This window comes from Myodes glareolus, chromosome 24 (assembly GCF_982192425.1).
Source record: "Myodes glareolus chromosome 24, mMyoGla1.1, whole genome shotgun sequence".
In the NCBI taxonomy this organism is placed as follows: domain Eukaryota; kingdom Metazoa; phylum Chordata; class Mammalia; order Rodentia; family Cricetidae; genus Myodes; species Myodes glareolus.
In genome coordinates, this window is record NC_142049.1 from 3,578,196 (window position 1) to 3,597,898 (window position 19,703).

Below are 19,703 nucleotides of genomic sequence, written 5' to 3' on the forward strand. Positions count from 1 at the left end.
TAGGCTTTGCCCTGCACTTGCCTCCTGGCCTTAGCTAACAGGCGAGGTCATCCCTCATTCCTTGGTATCAAAGAAGATTGGTCCCCCAACCACTAACCTCTTGAATACAGAAATCTATAGGTGTGCAAGTTCCTTATATAAAAGAGCATGGTACTTGCATTTAATGGACATATAACCTCCTCCATACTTTAAATCATCACTAGACTGAGTAGTCATGGCCAAACAACTGCGTTTATAGTTGTTTGCTATACTCTTTAGGGAACAGTTGCAAGAAAAAAAATCTATATTCAGTATAGATGAAGTTCTTGTCTCTGGTCTACAGTTGATCGAAACTCGAGAAGCAGGAGTTATGGACACAGACCGTGGGCTTCACCTCAGACTTAGTAACCAGGCAGTGCTGACTGCCAGGCCGGGGAGCTGCTCAGCTGCTCTGAGCATCCTTTCTTCCCTCTGTGTAACGGGAATGTGGAGAGCCACACTGCAGAGGTGATCTAGGTGTCAGGGAGCTCCTGCTGATTGACGTCTAGTGAGCCCTGAGCCTGAGCTATGTCTAGTGCTGAAAACGCACAGCCCAGTAAGATTCAGCCTCTGTCCTAAGACAGCACAGTCCGCAAGAGACACACACTGATTCTAAATAGTCAATGTATGCATTCTAAATATATATAAATTATAAATATATATATAAATTCTAAATACATAAACGTTGCAAATCATTAATATATGCATATAGCGTACGTACTTATACACAGCCATTATTAATACCTTTTGGTTTAGCTACCACGGGTTAAAGCCATGGCTCCGAGGAGGAGGCAGACCTGGGACTTATCCATGGCTTTGTCACTTACGGACCACATAAAATGCACTGTATTACACAACCCATTAAGCCTCACTTTGCATCTCTGTAAAGTAGGGCTGATAACTTTCACTTCGCTACCCTCACAGGCCTGATATTAGATCAAATGAGGTAATGCGGGGGAAAGATATTTCTGATTTAACGCTTCTATCAGGTTTTACACCTCTCGGTGCACATTTCGCGTTCGGTTTCTCACTAATTCTTACAGCAATGTTATGAGAACACCTCGTTACTGTCCTTTTTAGAGACATGGCTTCGGAGAGCTATGGAGTCCGCAGATGCTTGACAAAGTCTTGCAGGCATCCTTGGAATCATGCAGTCTGGCAAAGCAGACAGTTCTTTAAATGGAGACTCAGAAAAAGCAAGATGGATACCTAGGAGAACCCTTCCTCGAAGATCCAGCAGACCTCTCCTGCCCACTTCTGGCCCCACTGTTCTGTTTTTCTTTGTTCTGCCCGAGTCCAATCCTGGGTGTGCATGAGAAGAAATGGGATCTTCCGGGCAGAGTTCCTGGGATGACCCTGCATCTTTTTCTTTGCATGCAGAGTTTGGTCCAATCATCTGAACACGTTTCCCTATTGTCTAAGGCTGCCTGGTGACTGGGCACATCCCCCGCCCCCAGGCCTTTTACAAGCTGGCTTGTGAGCTCTGGCATGTTTTAACGGGAGGGGCCCAGACCGGGTGACCGTGATGTTTACGGGGTGCTAACTGATGGTAACTCAGAAAAGCCTGTTTGACCTGAGTGGAAGGACCCTCAGCGCCTGATGGGAGGAGAAACCTGAGACTCGACTTTACCGTTTGGCTTCAGACTGCAGTCCCTATCCCCTGCCCCCCAATACTCTAGTTTATTATTCTTGCCCTTGAAATGAAAGGAACTGTTTTATTTTTCCTCCTTAGATTCAGCCTTGACATTAAAGCAGATGAAACTTCACAGGACGCTTGGTGAGAACAAAACAGGACAGTGCTCTAGAATGTGCTTTGGCGGCTCATCTGCCATTTACATAACAGAAATGTCTTCTGTGGAAGTGGGTCACAGCTCCTCTCTAAATCTCAGGTTTCCTTCTAAATGGGGAGGGGGCAGGCGGTGGCATCAGTCACTTTAAAGAGTGTGGCAGGGCTCGTTCTCGCATGGGTAGCTTCCTACGCGCTAAAGTGACAGTGGGCTTGAGAATCAAAACCTGACAAAGCCTGCTTCCCTGTCCCCTAGAGTTGTATTCCAGCACAGCAGAAGTATTTAACCTAGGTCTATCAGGTCAAATGAACTGACGTGCCCCAAAGTAAAGAGCCTGGCATAGAATCTACACCTGGCGCAGTCAGAACAGGACCAATTTCACCAATTTCATATGTATTTTTTATTTATTTATTTCAATAAAAAGAAAACAAGACCTGGCAAGCATAGCAAAATCAAGAGATGGTGTGAATGCTGATGTCTGCCCCACACCTAGGGTAAGAGAACTTTTGGCCATGGCTACTTTAATGTGATCAGAACCAGAGCTTTCTGCCTGAGTGTGGAAGACCCCAGGGCCTGGGAGAAATCTTTTCTGATACACCAGCATCCTTCAGCAGTAGGATAGACTTGTTTTCAGATGTGAGTACCAAATTTCCCAACGGCCCTTGGGAAAATTCCTTAACCCTTTCTCAACCACAATTCATCACTTGATTGTTTGAACGTACAGAGAGACATAAAAAGATGCTGGAGAAGTCTGTTCCATGTCTGTTAGCTTAACCCCATCTCAGGGCCATGCTCTACAAAAATTACCATCAAGCACATCCAAACAGAGGTTCACTATTCTCAGTGGATAAGCTCTTTAGACACCCATCTCCCATCTCCATGAACTCGGTAACCGGTAATCGTTAGATGTCTTGGTCCATACACCTGCAGACCCATCTTCCTTCACGCTACAACCTGAGCTGTACCTGTCGTCTGCCTGTGACACGGATAAGGGTGGACACACGAGGAACAGGTGAAAAGGGCAGGAAAAGATGCAGGAGTTGATTATAGGCAATTATGCCCCAAAGTGCCCCAAATGGTGGGGAGATGCCCCTGGCTTCTCTCATTAAACACTAGTCTCCGTACAAGCCAAGACGAAGCCCGGCACTATCAAAGTTATATTTTGGTTTGTTGGGACTTACTTGACATCCCTAAAAAACCTGGTAGGTGAAGCTGTCTTTGCCATGATGGAAGAGATTCGTGCACACTTTCCTCGTAAAGCACCATCTACTCGGAAAGATGTACAAACTGGGAATAGAGAAGGCACCCTGCCCAAATGCGTGAACTCTCCCATGCATCAAGGAAAACGAGGTGAAGATGGTTTTGAAATTCCTGGGTGTCGAGACAGGGTCTGCCCCGTGTGATCTCTGGGATGTCTTCCTAAGTCTGTACTGCCCACTGAGAGGGGTAATAAGGAAGATGCTCTATGGTGCTGAAGACCCGAGATTTGGAGACCAGCCTTAGAAATGTCAATAGAGGGCTTAACAGTTTATAATGTTTCCTGACAGCATTCTCTGTCTAATTACTTGTCTTTAAAAATCTTGGCAGATGTCAAGTCCAAGTCACACTGGCCAGCATGTGAGTCAAAACGAGGGAGGAGCCAAGCATCCACATGTTCCAGAGTTATGGTGGTGCTCATACACATGCCCCCATCAGCACCTCTGGACCGATTTTCACTCATGTATCCCAACTGAGCCAACAGCGTGGGCAGATGAGGTGACTTGCTCAGTGGCATTTTGGCTAGAATGGAAGATGACTGTCTATCCTCGCTTCCTTTGTCTGTCAATTGTGCGATCAATTGAGGTTCGGCCTCTGATACAATCTGACAGTGTTTTCTTAGTATAAATTGTTTAGTAGATTATGGGCTGAGTTAAACAATGTGACTGCTGAAATTGGAGGCCAGGTCTCCTTCCCCGCCCTCATCCAATTCCTATTAGATTAACTTGCCCTCTTTTGCTTTTTTCTCTATCTGTCTGCTCAAACATCAGACTATCTATCTGTCTAACCAGGTAGTTCATCATTGAGAATGTCACCATCCACCCACCCAAACCACGTGATTTGAGCAAGTTGCTTCGTCTCTCTCTATGCCTCTGCTTTTTCAAAAATGGTATAAACAGTATGCAGATGAGGTGCTGATACCAAGATCTTGGGACCAGTTATATGAAGTCCAAGGAAGGTGCTTTATATTCCTCCCACCTCCAATGAGTAAATAAATAGTTATTAAATGTCATGTTTGTGCAGCAGAAATAGCGGGGGGGGGGGAGGGAGATTAGAAGGCAGGAGGGGGACAAGGAGATGGTACTCCACTGAGGTGCCTTTGCACAGTTGGTGAGCACTGAATCCAAAGCACAATTGGAGGGACAGGCTTTGTGGGCAGCTCCTCAGCTGGGCACAGAGTACAGGCAGAGAGATGGGTGGGGCCCGGGCTGCGTGAGGGACCATCCAGAACAATGCGCGTGGACTTAAGCGATGGTGTCAGTCCGCGGGAAGAAGGAGGAAGAATACCGGCTGCACGGAGAGCTGGTGAACAGATGTGGAGACTGGGATAGCCCTTCTGTGGACTGGGCATTGCAGCTCTGCGTGTGTGAAGAACTGCAGCTGGAGGGCACGGGAGGGGCTGCCCATCGCGCCCAGGGTGCCATCTGGCTGCCGGAAGGCAGATCCTTCCACAGCTGCAGCTGCGTGTCCAGAGACAGCGAGTGGCTGAGTGAGCTTGGGGACGGCAAGGCGGGTGTGGGACAGAGGTATGGGAACAAGAGGACAACCCAGCTAGAGGCCTCGGACGCTGGGAAGGGGTAGAAACTGAAAAGGGAGGGAGAGCCAGGAGAGAGCCCAAGGCGGCTTGTAGGTGGCAGGTTGTCACCAGGAGATCCCCTTAAAGTGGACGTCGAGTCAAGGGAGAAGGAGCTGAGGATTCAAAGGAGCAGCTTTTGTGGTCAGAGCCTGAGAGGGCATCGTAGAAACCTAGTCACGCTATGGACAGGAAGCTAGGCAAGAGGGAAGAGGGTGCCTTGCCTTATGCACATGGTGACATATGTGCCAGCCCTTGAGCAAGACCTTGTTAGCTGCCTCAGACAAGCAGCCCTGTAGAGTCACCTTTGCAGACGGCTACCAGAGAGCGGTCATTGCACTGGACCTTCCTCGGAGCTTCTGCCTGGGTTCTTCCCATGCGGCCCTCCTTGGGTCCATCTACACAGGCTCAAGTCTAAACCCGCTTTCAGTTCTAGCTCCAACACCAGTTGCTCCTTGGGTCCTCCTCTAATCCTAGCTGGAAACAGTCTCGTCTTCTCTATTCCCAGCACCCCAGTGTACCCCCGTGTGCAATATTTTCTCAGGGTCACTAACTCACCAGCATTGTCTGGAGAACCCTGCCTCCACAGATTAATGTCTGCGTTTCCTGGGGAGGGCCACACAGCAAACGTGTCTTCCATCACACCTTTGTGTTGCCGCATGGACCGGAGCGCACCATGTAATTATACGAAATTCTATGGCTTTGCAGAGAGTCAAGGGCTGGAGTCGGTTAAGGGGCTGTGTGTTCTGCTACCTCCTACCTGTGGAGAGCAAATGCTGCCACCTCCGAGCCTTATCTATGCCGTTTATAAAGTGGGAGATGATGACAGCTCTCCACCAGAAGTTTAAAAGTGACTCAAATATACACTGGGCATCTGCTAGGTGCATGATCTCCCTAGAAGCTCAGAATGTGGAGATAATGTAAAATTAGACCCATTTCTAAGGAACCCATGTGCACAAACTAACACAAAGTCAGCCACTTGCCCAGCGCATGGTAGGTTATGAGAAACTCCTTGTATCTTTACTCAAGTATGGCGGCCGCTCCTTCCTTCCCTGGCAAGCTGAGCAGATGGTTGTTTTGTCTCCGCACAGGTTTCTGGAAGAAACCAGGAGAGGACGAAGGTACAGACAGAGCCCCCGACATATGTCTGTCCCTTCAGTAATTAGTCTCCTCTAGACATCAAGACCAAACTCGAGCCTCTCTCCTGCTTTTCAGCCTCCCTCACTATAACCCTCCAGCCAGAACCGCTCCAGTCATGGATGGCTCTGCTCCACAGACCGAGCTGGCAGCGAGCTAATGAGCCTTGGAGAGCACATGGCCCTTCACCTCATTCGAGGAGCCTGGAGAGCTCTCAGACCAGGCAGACACGAGAAGCCCAGGACGGAGGCGCAGAGCGGGGTTTCGCATCTATTTCCCCCAGAACTCAGGTTTCAGGTGAGTGCCCTTGGTGAGAAGCAGCAAGCCATTGCTGTTCATCTGAATTGGAGGTGATCTGGCTTCCTGATTAGAGGGCTTCAAACCCAGCCCAGAAGAGGATTCTGCATGGTGTGTGAATTGGCAGGATGATAAACCAGGGAAGGGCCAGGGAACAGGGAAGCCAGAGGACGTGACTGGGATATATATTTTGGCCAGAGCTGGGAAATCCTTCACCCAAAGTCCTCCAAGAGAGCCAAAGAGGGTAAACTGAGGAGAAAGATGTTAAATCTTCCCAAAGATCTCTAACCCTGGTGTCCTGCTAGGCACGAGTCCATCGATCTGGTTCTCCTGGACACTGCCACCTGAATATCCGCCCAGCACTTCAGACAGTAGACTTCTATACAATCTTCCTACTGATTTATTTACTATTATTACTGTCACGTGTGTGTGTGTGTGTGTGTATGATGTGCACATGTGAGTGTGTGCCCATGCATGAGCCTGAGGAACTCAGAAGAGGTGTCCTACTCCATCATCCCCCCTTTATTTCCTTGAAACGGGGTCTCTCGGTGAACCTTGAGCTGGCCTTGCAGGTGCTGGGGATTCAAACTTGGGTCCTCATGCATAGCAAGTTCTCTTAATCATGGAACATCTCCCCCATCCCTAGAGTGAGCTTTCTAAAAGCAAATACACCCACACCAAACCTCTACTTAGAATTCCTTCATGATTCCCAGTGGCAGGACCATTCACCTTCTGTTGCTATGGCCTCCATCCATCACGCCTTCCTTCCCCTGTTGCCACAGATACCCAAGGTGAGTCCTGCCACATCACTAGAAATGCCCAGGAAACAGCCTGGTCTAGTCTGCCTGTGCACATGCTACAAACACTTGGTGTGGACAGCGGGCTGCTGCGAGGAGCTATTGCTTTTGTCTGTGTTGACCGACCTCCATTGCCCCCACCCCGCAGTAACTCTGACCCCCTCATGTGGCCATCCATACAGGCCCAGATGAAAGAACCACATGCAACCTTCCTGTTTCTCGGACTCAGTTTCCAGGACACAATGGTGAGTTTGAGGGACCAACTCAACAAAGCTGAAGAGTGGCCTGGGAAGAGAGTGGCAATGAGGGGTTGTCTGGATCAGGCTGGCCAGAGGGCATGTCTGGATGACGGCATGAGAAGCCCTGGCCTGAATGTAGGTGGCGCCATTCCCTGGGCTCCTGTTTCCCTAGGCTCGTGTTCTAGTCTGTCTAAAAACCGCAGAAAGTGAGCTGAGCAAGGGCGTGCACGTTTTCCTTTCTGGCTGTTGTATGATGTGATTAGCCGCTTTGAATTCCTGACTTCCCTGCTCTGATAGACTCTGACCTGGGATTGTGAGCTTAAACAAACCCATTCTCCCACCAGTTTCCTTTGTCAGGGTATTTTACCCTGGCAGCAGGAAGCAAAACTAAGACACACGGTTCCTGGCAGTGGCATGACGTGAATTGATTGGCATGATCCTGATGCCTTGCCTTGCCAGCTTAGCACAAACCTTGGTAGCTGCACATGAACCCTGACCCCGGAAGCTCCTGGTTTTGAATCTTAGTTTCCACAAAATATTTTTGGGTAAGTCACCCAAGTTCCTTGAACCCTGGTTTCCTGGGAACCACCCCATCTGCCATGTCAGAGGCTTTTGTAGTCGTTGTTTGAATAAACCATGAAGCCCATATGGGAAGAGACTCTGTAGAATGTAACATTTCCATTCAAAGAGCAGGGTTTTTTTCCCTTCTTTTAAATTACAAGCTATTGTACCAGCAGTTTGATTCAGGATGATGACTGGAGATTTGCTACAAAGTGTCAGCCTGAGCATCCAAACAGAAGCCTGACTCTGAAGTCCAATTGCAGGAGGGCTTCTATTTGCATACTGAAAGGCTCCAGTTCTGATAGGAAATGTTCCAGGGCTGTCAAGGGAAATCCTGCTAAATTACAAAGCTGCCAGCTTTTGCTTCATCAACCTTTAACTCTGGCAGTATTTAGCAGTGTGCCTGCCTGGGCTCAATTTTCCAGTCTTTGATTAACTGACCATCTCGTTCTGCCTAAACTCAGTTACTTCCCAGACAACTGGTGGACTCTTCCCCACTTCCCCCACCTCATGTTCCTCCTCTGTGCTGGAGTGAATCTCTTAGATATTTATTATTCTGAACTTTGATACTTAGGCTGTCACTGGCTTTGGGAGGGGGTATGGGAAATGTCAAGTCTCAATGGATATTATTCCTCTGGTGAAATTCTAACCTTGAGTTTCCCGTCCTGTAACATACCTGTACAGAAATAGCCCGGTCCGATCATTTCCTTTTGATGTTTAATTGGCTGTCGGCACTGTGCTTTCTGGGCTGAGAAGGTAATGTTTCTCGGAGAGAGAACAATTCTGGCTACACAAATGAGACTTGTAACAGGGGAGAATGCTCAACGCCCAATCTAATTTTCTCTACCATCCATGAACATCAGACAATTTTTCTGTCATTAAAGCATCTCGCTCTGTCTTTCTGTCATTAATAAGAATTAAATTCTCTTCCCTCAAATTTAAATGTAATTATATTTTGCTTCGTAAATAAAATTGAACTACCATTTTCAAAATTTAGCACTAATGCAGTGGCTACGTTCAGAGCTTTAATTTTTCTTAATCCTGGTACTACTTTCAGCTTATTTTTTTAAAAGCATTTAGTTCATCTTTTTGTCAATTGTGACTCTAATTTAATATAGAGCTTTTCAGCTTCTTATCCATCTAACCCATCCAATTATTTTTGTTCTTTTATATGCTTTGTTATTTTCTTCCTTCCTTCCTTTCTTTCTTTCTTTCTTTCTTTCTTTCTTTCTTTCTTTCTTTCTTTCTTTCTTTCATATGGAACAAGAGAGATAGAGCCCAGAGGATCTAAATATGAATTCTGGAAAGTTTCCATCCAGATTTAGGAAGAATCTGGACCAGGTAGATCTGACAGCAAAGGAAGAAGCAGAGTCTGAAAGGGAAATAGTCCAGGCTCATTGAAAGATCCCCCCCCCCCCCCCCCGCCTTCCCAGACAGCTCTGATTGTCCTGGACTCTCCTTGCAGACTGGGCTGGCCTTGAACTCTCAAAGATCTGATCGCCTCTGCCTTTGCCTCTCGGTTGCTAAGTTGACGTGTGCAGGCTGCCATACTCAGCCTTTTGTGTGTCCTGGCAACTGAATGCGACTGAGTCTTCATGCTTAAGTGGCAAGTACCTTCCTGACTGCCCTGTTTCCCTGGCCTCTAATCAGAAATGGTGGTGAGGTATTTATTTGGTGAGCTCCTAGAGTTGCACCTACCCGGGTCCTAGCTTCACTGCCTACCCTCTCCTCCCTGGGCTCCTTTCTAGTGAGACCGAGGAGCTAGACTCTCAGACAGCTCTCTGCTGGGGCACATGTGGTTACTCTCTGGGGTTCCTGGTAACTGCTTTTCCATTCCCTTCCTCCTAATGGTTCTCACGATTCCTCGGTGAGGACCTTTCTGGGTCATCTCTAGCCAAGTTCATCACTTTCTAACCTTCATGTTCCTGAACCTATAGTGTGTATGCCACCTAGAGCTCTTAGTGGTCATCACGCGTGGGTGGATTGCAGGGCTTCCGGCACACGGGAGACGTGGGAAAGGGGGACAGGAATGCATGTAGCTGTAGACTGAGTACAGGCCTGGGGCTGTTCTCGGATGCTCTCTGTGGAGACTGAGCTACCTGGTAGAGAGTTGAGGAGGCCACTGTCTTGAGAGGAGGCTGATGCTGACGTGGGGACCATATAAACTCCCCTCCAAACCTGAATTTGTTAGAGGTTAAGAACTGCTGGACTGATTTAGACCTAATCATGCATAATAAAAAAATGTACTCATGCTTCCTTTATTAAGCACTTACTGAATGCCAGTCACCATGGTAGACGGCTTAGGCACATTTACTAAAGCTAATTTGGAAAATAGTCCTACAAGGGGAATCATTGTTAGTATTAGTAGTAGTGGATAAGTTGAGGCTTGACCATATAGCCTGGTCCTGCTCCAAATCCCACACGATTTTACGGATGGCACATGCTGCCTTCAGACCCATGCCACTCGATCTCCAGCGCGGCTCCACTTTTTATTCCGTGAAACTCGAGTGCAATGAAATTACAAGAATCACAAAGTCCCAGCGCGAGCGTTTTCCAGGCAAGTCTGCCATGTGCTGCTCCTGTGAGCCAGCAACCCAGAGGAATAAGAGGCAGTGGCAGGCTCCACTCCAATAAAAGTCATTTCTAGAAGATAAGATGGGAGAGCGCTTGCTGAACAGTGGGAATGAGGGCCCAATTCATGAGGTGGAGGAGAGAGGCTCTGGGGAGAGAGTGGGAAAGGAGACCCAAGAAGAACCTGGCCCTGGGGCAGTCAGTGCCTACAAAATGTCAAAGAGCCTGAACTGATTTAGAAGCCAGTAGACTCTGGAAAGAAAAGCAGGCTTTGCTGATTTTATGGATCATGTCAAAGAGGTTGAATTCTGTCCTCCCCCACCTCGAGCAAAAGAAAAACCAGCTAAAGCACTTGGGTGGAGGCCAGGCACAGACAAGGAGCGTACCCGCTTTATAGGAAAGCTGCTCTCTGGGGAGATGCTTTGGAAGAGGTGAGCCAGTGCTGGACCTTGTCCGGGAAGGGTACCGCACCAAGAGGAACGAGGTCTGGACTGTGATAGAAATGGATTCTAGGGCTTGGCTTTAGCTCTGTGGAATGAGTGGAGGTGTGGCGGGGAGAGAAGGGACAGGTGACTAGGAGGGCAAGGGAGCCACGAGACAGTGCAAATGTCCACCTTGTGATGCTGGGATTTTCCCGGAGAGCTTCAGCTATAGCCCCTTTTCTTTGTGCGTTCCTCAGGGCTCTGCTGTCCTCACTTTGACCATTCCGTGGTCAGTCACTCAATGCAATCATCGCGAGAACCTAACAAATGTCCAGCCCTGAGCTGGGACTACTAACAAATACACCCTGACCCCATGCTGTTCAGTTTGTCTTCAGAGACGTGGCTGCAAAACAGCGCTCAAATCACCACCATGCTTAAGGTCATGTTTTGGATCCTGAATGTCCCCAGTGGCCATACAGTTAAGGATTAGTCCCCATTCTGTGGCAGTATCAGTAAATGGTTGACCTTCTACTAGATGAGACCAAGTACAGGTAAGTTAGTTTTACTCAGGCCATATCTTAGACGGGAGTAATGGGATACTGGCTCTTTTTGTCTCTTTCACTTCTTGACAGCCATGGCATAGCCGATCCTGCTCCAACCATAGTGTGCTGCCTTGGCACCGATCCAAAAGCAGTGAGGCCAAATGGCCACGGACTGAACTTCCTAAACTGTGAGCCAAACTGAAGCTTGATTATCTTCCAGGCATTTTATCACCGATGCAAACATCTAATGAACACATCTAGGAAGGTCTGCACCCAGATCTGGCTGGAGTTCGCCACTCACTAAACAAAAGGGAGTGGGCGCTGGTAGCCATCCTTCTAGGCTTCATGTGTCCTCCTCCGGCAATGCTGACAAGGGCAGCCCTATTGTGTTCGTTATTCATCTTATTGATGAGACAGGAAAACCTACCGAAAGCAGCTTAAGGCAGGAAGGGTTTATTTTGTCTCATGGTTCAAAGCTACAGTCCATTATTTTAGGTGAAGTTCTGCCCACAGTGACTTGAGGCAGGTGGTCACAGGGCATCTTCAGTCAGGAAGCAGAGCCGCAAAGAATGCTGGTGCTCAGCTGATTTTCCCCTTTTATTTATGCAGCCTGGGAAGCCCACATTTTGGGAGGGGCTTCTCGCCTCAGCTGACCTAGTCTAGAAACTCCCTCCAGGTGTACCCAGTTAATGGCCATGGGGCACGCAGTTCAGTGGCTGGTTCACAGAAGGCACAAAGAAATAGATGTAAATTAACATCCTATACTACTGCTTGTCAGAGAGAAAGGCACAATACCGGCAAGGAGACCTCATTTTGATGGAGAAGTCTCGATACAGAGGGGCCTGTCTCTGCTAAGTTGGGGAAGTCATGTCTCCTTCCCAACTCTTTCCTTGCTATGAAACAGAGGCACAAATCACATCTCCTTATCCTCAGCATCAATATCCCAAAGGTTGGGTTCAGAGCTGAGGACAGAGGTGTTAGAGGTGAGAGACTGGACCCCGTGGCCTCTGAGACGCTGTCCCCCAGTTACCTTGTCTGGCTCATCAAGACAGAGGGACAAGGTGGATGAAACTGTATCTGTGATCTGTGCAGACACTTCTGGGATGAGAGCAGAAGCTGAGGCCCTGAGTAAACACTGTGTAAGATCTGACTTCACTGTTTCCACAGCCCTCGCCGAAGTGCGGAGGATCTTGTCGGCTCACATTTCATTGCGGGGCATGTTGACTTAAGCTACCTTCATTGTATCCTATTCTTGGTGCCAGATGCTCCTATCATGGAGGAGACAGTCTCTCCTAGGAGGCAGCAGGTGCGGCTATCTCTGTCAACCCGTCAGCTTGCAGTCTGCACTGCTGATGGTGCAGGGGTTGCTTGGGATGAGCCCGCTGGCCTGCAGCTCCCGGATGAGGACTCGGCAGTGTCTGTGTCTACCTTATGTGCCAGGCAGCAGGAATCATCAATTACAGAGCCACACTGTGCCAGGTTCTGGGAGAACACCTGCCTGTCAACAGGTCTGTAAGGTAACTGAATGGAGGAGGAAACTGGGCTGAGGGGACTAAGCCACCAGCCGAAGCCACTCAGGGGCTCCAAGGCTTCCTATTAGGGCTCTGTAACACAGGCCGCTGGCCTCTAGCAAGGTCCCTGAACGGGAAGACAGGCTCGTAGCTGTGGTGGGTCCAGATGATTAGATGTCTCTTGCTTGGCTTCACTAATGATTTTTGAACGGCTCCTCTCAGTGGAAGTATCCTTGGAAGGAAGGTCACAGAAACACACTGTGTGTTTAATCTGTGGTGGTCGCCACTATGTGGGTGGAAAGTGACTTGATTTACTGGTGACACATGCCACTGAGATGTGCATTAGCACCTCTGCATTTTCAGACAGGGAAATGGACGTGGTGCCACACTGCCAGTGTTACGCAGGCAGCCTGTAGCAGAACCACTGGCTTCCAGAGGTGAAGTGACAGCCGAGGAGAGACGGGGCCTGTCAGGAGGCGGCACAGGGCAATAAGAGGCAGGTGAGACCCGGAACCCAGGACTGGTGTCTGACTCAAACCTCCTAACTCACCAGTGTGCCTTAGGTGAGTCACAGTCACCCAGTCTTATCACAGGCATGTCGACGATTCTGTACTCACCACCATGTCTATCCTCCATGGCTGTGTGTGTGTGTGTGTGTGTGTGTGTGTGTGTGTGGTGTATGTATGTGTGAGTATAAGTATGTGTATATGTGTGTGAGTGTGTGTGTGAGTATGTGTATGGGTGTGAGTATATGTGTGTGTATACATGTCAGTGTGTGTATGAGTATGTGTATATGTGTGTGAGTGGTGTATATGTGTGTATATGTGTGAGTATGTATGTGCGAGTGTGTGTGTATGTGCATGTGTATATGTGTGTGTGAGTATGTGTGTGCATGTGTGTATGTGTATGTTGCTATATGAAATGTCTTGGTGTGCCATGGGTCACTCAACAAACACAGTATGTCCCTACTATCATAAAGAGGAATAATAATTAAGTCAGTAGTCACCTTTAAATTCCTGCCCTGGCAGCAGGCACAGGGCCATTTGGTCGGTTCCAAACTAGAACCTTGAAGACACCAGTGCCCGCTTCTAAGAGGTACATTGCGGCTTCCATCTTGCTTTGCTGTCAGATGTCTTTCTGAATATCTGTTACTTTCTCCAGTGGGCGTTTTAACAAAATCATAATAAGCAATAACATGCACCGAGCACACACCATTGACCAAGATGCATACTAAGCTCTTTTTAACATTATCTTAGTCAATCCCCACAAAGAAGTAGTAGGTTCTACCATGATCTCCATTTATTTTGGCTTAAAGGGTGATGGAACTTCTCTAGAGTTATATTTAGTAAGTAGCCAGGGTTCCAATTCAGGTCTGTCTGTGTCAGGGACTCCTCCCAGCATAGGACTCTCCTCTGTCTTTCTACATGAGTCTACATATATGCCTGGTATCAGCTATGCCCATTAGGTCTATGATTAAGGAGGATGAGATCAATGAATCTATTTAAAGTCCTTTTCAATGGTGTGTGTGTGTGTGTGTGTGTGTGTGTGTGCAGGTGATCACATGTGTGTGCTAGTCACACACATGTGTGTAAGTGCATGTAGAAGCCAGAGATCAATATTAGCTTTATCCCTTGATCACTTTTAAACTTTTTTTGAGACAAGATTTCTCACTGAACCTGGAGCTGCATTGGCCATCGAGAGAGCCCCTGGGGTCCACATGTCTTCACGCCTCTACCATTGCTGGGGCTTAGATACATAATGCGGCCCCTGGCCTTTACACGGGTGCAGGGGGTTGGCTTTCATGCTTGTGCAGCGTCTGCCCCCTGAGCCATCGCCCTAACCCCCTTCCTAGTGGTTTCGTCTTCGTTGTTTTCAGACCCGACTGAAGTGGACTCATAAAGCTCAGCCAAAGCCATCCCTGCCTCCTCCCAGGCTGTGGAAGTTCATTGGGGATTAACAGTGCAAGGCACGGGTTATAGACCCATCGTAAATTAGCTTTTCAGCCACGTAATGAACAGTACGAGGCGGCGTGGCTTTAAGAGGACCATTTATTATATTGCAATAAACAGAGCTATATAAAGAGAATTATTCCTGAGACGGCACATCTGTGCTCACAATCATGTCTTTACGTGAGCTTTGCAAACAGGGATAAAAGTCCAATTTAGACTGTGCGTTGAACAGCAATTCTCCATTCAGCAGGAAAGGTAATTCTAGCTATTCTAAAGGCATAGCTGCTGCGTGGGTCTTGTTTTTGCCAAAGATCATAGCCGTCTCTCTTGGTCATGATCGGAGCTGTTAATCCAAACCATAATGAGCTGACTGGAGTTTCACTTTAGCAGTGTGGAGTGGTAGGGCAATGCTTTGAGGTAAACTTCCCTTCCCTGCTTCACTTCAACAGTGTGGAGTGTGGGGCAATGCTTTGAGGTAAGCCTCCCTTCCCTGCTTCCCAGAATGCACACACTTATCTTTCTTAGCTCTCCACCCTGTCTGATTAAAAAAAAAAGTACCTATCATACAGTAGGTGTGTTAAAATGTGGCATAAATTGGAAAGGGGAGGCTTGGTGTGAATGAAATGTGCTGTAAGGTGTAAAGACAACTGACTGATGTCAGATGCTGTATGAGGTTGTTCACACATGTTATCATTTGGTCCTCATGCTGGGAGGGTCTAATCAAAGAGTGTTTACAAAGAGGCTGCCAACAGAATTATCCTTTGTAGTACAACCAGATGCCCCAGCCATGTGCTTTTCAATCCATCCGCACATCCATCCGTGCATCCATCCACGCATCCATCCGCGCATCCATCTGCGCATCCATCCTTTCATGCATCCACCCACCCATGCATCTTTACTGAGCAGGTATAGCAAGTAGGTCAGACCTATGTTGAGTCCTGGGGCTATAGCCACTAATGGACACGTTTGGCTACCGTTCATCCATGGTGATTACTGTCCAGTGTAGCTCTAAGCCAGAAAGAAATTGCAGGCGTATTTCAGAGGACCCTAAAACCCACACCGAGTTTATCTTTCATTCTAAGGGAAATGATGAAACAAAAAGGACAGTATGGTGAGGCAGGTGCTCCCCCTGAGCCCTGTTTCCTGAGCTCTCTTAGGCTCCCTTGTGGCTTTGGCCCCAGACAAGTCTCAGTAAAATGCATCTCGAATCACGGGGGTCACCGTCGGCATTGGCAAATGGCACTTGCTATGGTTTAAGATGGAAACGTTTCTCACAGGCTCGTCTGCTGAACACTTTGTCCTCAGCTGATGGTGCTACTTGGGATGCTCTAGAAACTCGGTAAGGTGGAATGCAGCTGGAGTTGGCAGGTCACTACCGTGGTGCTGATGGGAGGCGTCTGCCATCGGCACACACGTTTGGACTCTTGATCCCTAGCTGGTGGTGCTGTTTAGGATGGTTGGGGGCCTCTAAGAGGTAGTAGAGATTAGATGGAAGAAATGCAGCCCCGGGGGTGGGCTGACAGCCTACCCCTACTTCCTGCTCAGGCTTCCTGATTGTGGTAAGACTGTGACCCTCCAGCCGAGCGCCTGCTGCCACGTCTGTCTTCCACACCAGAATGGAATGATTCCTCTGGGATTATCGTCCAGAATAAGCCCTTCCTCCATTAGATACCTCGCCAGGTATTTTAGCACAGCAGCCAGACAAGTAACCAATGCTGTCACTGTGGGTGTGCCCTGTGGGTCTCAAGTCCCATCTCCCTCCTGTCTCTTGCTCTGTTTCTCAGCCATCATGCGGTAAAGAACCTCTTCCAACACATTCTCCTACCGTAAAGATGGCGTGCCCCAAGCAATCCTGGACCTAACTTTCTGAAATTGTGATGTGAGATAGCTCTTCCCTCCACTAAGTAAGTCATACTCTCGTGATTCTGTTCAGAGCTAAACAAAAGCACCCAACACAACACTGTTCAGCATCACTGTTCAGGCTGAACAAGATGAGGATGTGCTTTTTGAATTCTTTGGTCACTGAAAGGAAAGTCTTCAAAGACTAGAGGGCAGTGAAGAAGAAAAAAAATCCACAACCCGAGGAGTTCACAGTTAGGTGCCCGAGAGCAGGGCCACACCACGGACCGGGGCTGAGTGGTCACATGTAACACCGAACCTTCCCTCCCGCCACGCCAATCCCTTTCCCCAATATTCACCAATGGAGCAGTCGTGTCCGGTCCAGCTTGGGTCGCAGTTGCAAAGCCCGGTGTCTGGGAGGAAGGTTCCGTGGCCTGAGCACTGGTCCAAGCATGTGGCCCTGGGTGACTCGCAGTTGGTGCCTCCCCATCCCACGGAGCAGTGGCATTCGCCTCTCACGCAGACACCCCGGCTGGAACATGTGGGGTCCATGCAGTCCACTGCGACATGGAAGGAAGATGGTACAGTGAACACGGACACCGCAGGGTGAGGATCCTGGGAGGGGGCATGCTGTTAAAAGCGTCTGTCCAGGCCTCCGGTGAATGGCAGACCACACCTGTAACATGTGGCTACAAGTCTCTGTTCTCTGGCTTGTGAGGTGAGCCGAGAGGAGACATCGGCATGGCATCCAGAGCCCACCATGTTTGCAGTAAGACAAGGAGGCCCCGATGGGGAAACTGAGCTCAGAGGCTCAGAGGGATTAAGTAATTTATGCCAGGTCACATATATAAATTCTACCAGAAAGGATTTTCCTCGTGTGTGTGTGTGTGTGTGTGTGTGTGTGTGTACATGTATTGGTACATGCACACGAGTGTGTGGGTGTATGTGTCCATGCCTGTGTATGTGGGGGAAGATGTTAGGTGTCTTCACATACTGCTTTGTGTCTTTTTTAACTAACATAGGTTTCCTCATTGAGTGGAAGCTCTGAGCTTTCTGACTATAAAACTGACAGGGCCAGCATCCCGATCTATCAGGATGCTCTAAGGAACAAGTGCCTAGGAGGCTCTGAGAGGCTAGATGAACTGTGACGTCATGGAGGTTATTTTTCCATCCCCTCGGGAGTTGGAGTAGTGAGGCTTGTGCAAACTATGGGCTCATCTATAATCCAGACATTTAAACGTACTAACTTCATTTATAATCAGAGTTTGGCTTTCATGCCAATGCCTGGGCAGCATGGTCTGGGTATAAAAAAGTCACAGGTGCAAAGAGGCCGAGACTCTATGAAAGAGGGCATGCTGGGACATCTGTTTTGAGGGAAAGTCATTGGAGGAGGCTCTTCAGTCATCTCAGATTTAAAAGGAGTTTTCCTGGGCAATCTCAGTGGTAGGCAAATGAGAGGACCAGGGGCCGTTAAAAGCAGTGTAGTGACCACGGCGACAACTGCCGTTCGTTTAGATGCTCCTCTGTGCTACGTTTTGATATTAAGCATTTTATGTAGCTCTGCTTAATCTGTTATTTCTGTTAACTATTTTTTTCCAAGGCAGCACAGAAGGAATTTACATTTCAGCCTCTCTCTCCTGTTGAGATTGCTTGCTATTTTCTCTTATAATCAGACTGGTTTAAAAATACATTTGTGCGTATATGCCCACATAAACACACGAAGTGCTTTAAAAATAGAAGCCAAATCAAAACACAGAAAGAAACAGGACAATGTGGGGAATTAATAAAGTCCAATGCAGGCAAATGACTCTTCTCTCATGGTCTCCAGACACCATTTAGTAACGGCTAAAGCGTGACCTGCTGAAGTTCGGGTAATTAAAAATAACAAAGACAACAACAGTGATAAATTCTCATGACGGGCCTCAGATCCCAGAACCTCAGAAGGATTATTCCAGCCTATTAGGCTACTATGGCAATTCCCTCAGTCCAGAGAGCTTTCCAGCTTGACAGGAAACAACTCCATGGTTCCTACCCAGAGACCGATGAAGGTATTTTCCTGTCTTGTGAGTACCTGGCCCTGCTTTGGGTTGACCCTGCCTCTGGGCCCCCAGGGTGTCCTCAGTGTGGATCCTGTAAATATTCAATGTTAGCTTGCAGTGTCAGGGAACTGTCCTTCCACAAACAGGGAGCAAGGAGCCAGCAAAGGGAATCCCACATCTCAGTGGAATAAAGACTGGGAGGTGTTGGTGAGGGGTCACCTCCTGTCCAGACAGTCGGTCTTCATGCCTCCAGGTGACCTGGAAGTGTGTGGGGGGCTCACAGAGGTCCACATAGCAGGGAAAAGGTAGCTCTTGACACCCCGGTTAGACTTGATGAACTCATTGAATGGCCTTGAGCCCGGATTCTCAACCTAGGTCTGTTAGCTCTGTTACAGTGATTCTCTGCCAAAGAGGCTTGGAGTGACCTGGATCTGCCCCCATCCGGGGCCTCTGGGTGACAGCAGTTCCAAGAAAAGATAAAGCTGTCTTCTTCCCTCACTCTGGGACAGCCTTGTGACCATGGGTTATCTCCCGGGAGGGAGCTGTGTGTAATGCAGGAAGGACCAGCAGGCCTGGGAGGGAGGAGGTGTCTGTGAGGGGGGCTAACTTGGTTTAGCATCTTCCTGGACGGCATGCAGCCCGTCCCCCTTTCCCCCTTTCACAGCGCCAGGATTCTTGGCAGGAGCTTGGCTCCTTAATGAATGACGATGCCCACATGGCCAGGCTGCAAGTGCAGGCCTCCCCCCCCCCCCCCCGCCAATGTTCCATGCTCCAGTGACCACACGAGCCATTAGATGCCCTTCAGGACCGAGTGTGCAGCGTCTCACTTTTCACTGCAGAAGATCTATGTCTGCACTCTCCTGCCCCTCCCCTAGGCCCCTTCAAACATCCCACCCCTGGCTCCTTCCAAGCTTTAAAAAATATGGGGCCATAAACTTCAGAAGAAGGAAGAGGGGGGCGAAAGAGTAAGCTTGTTAGCCGATGTTTTATAAACAGGGGGAACCTGTTAGCAACAGAGCCCAGGGAGGAGGGCGAAGAGGAGAGAAGGGGAGGTAGACCCTCTGAAAACATTATTATAAACACGAGGCTGTGCAAGCAAGTTTTAGCAGAGAAAAAAAAATAATAAAAAGGAACCAGTCCCAGATGGCCCTCTTCAGAAAGGAG

At 48.5% G+C, this 19,703-nt stretch overlaps 1 protein-coding gene across 1 annotated transcript in view; it reads right to left on the reverse strand.

Moving 5' to 3' along the window:
* Tenm4 (teneurin transmembrane protein 4) overlaps positions 1-19,703 on the reverse strand; it is a 699,176-nt gene that overhangs the window by 114,500 nt on the left and 564,973 nt on the right. The window contains 1 exon segment of the mRNA XM_087901469.1: positions 16,860-17,060. Within this exon segment, the coding sequence (XP_087757595.1) occupies positions 16,860-17,060 (201 nt within the window).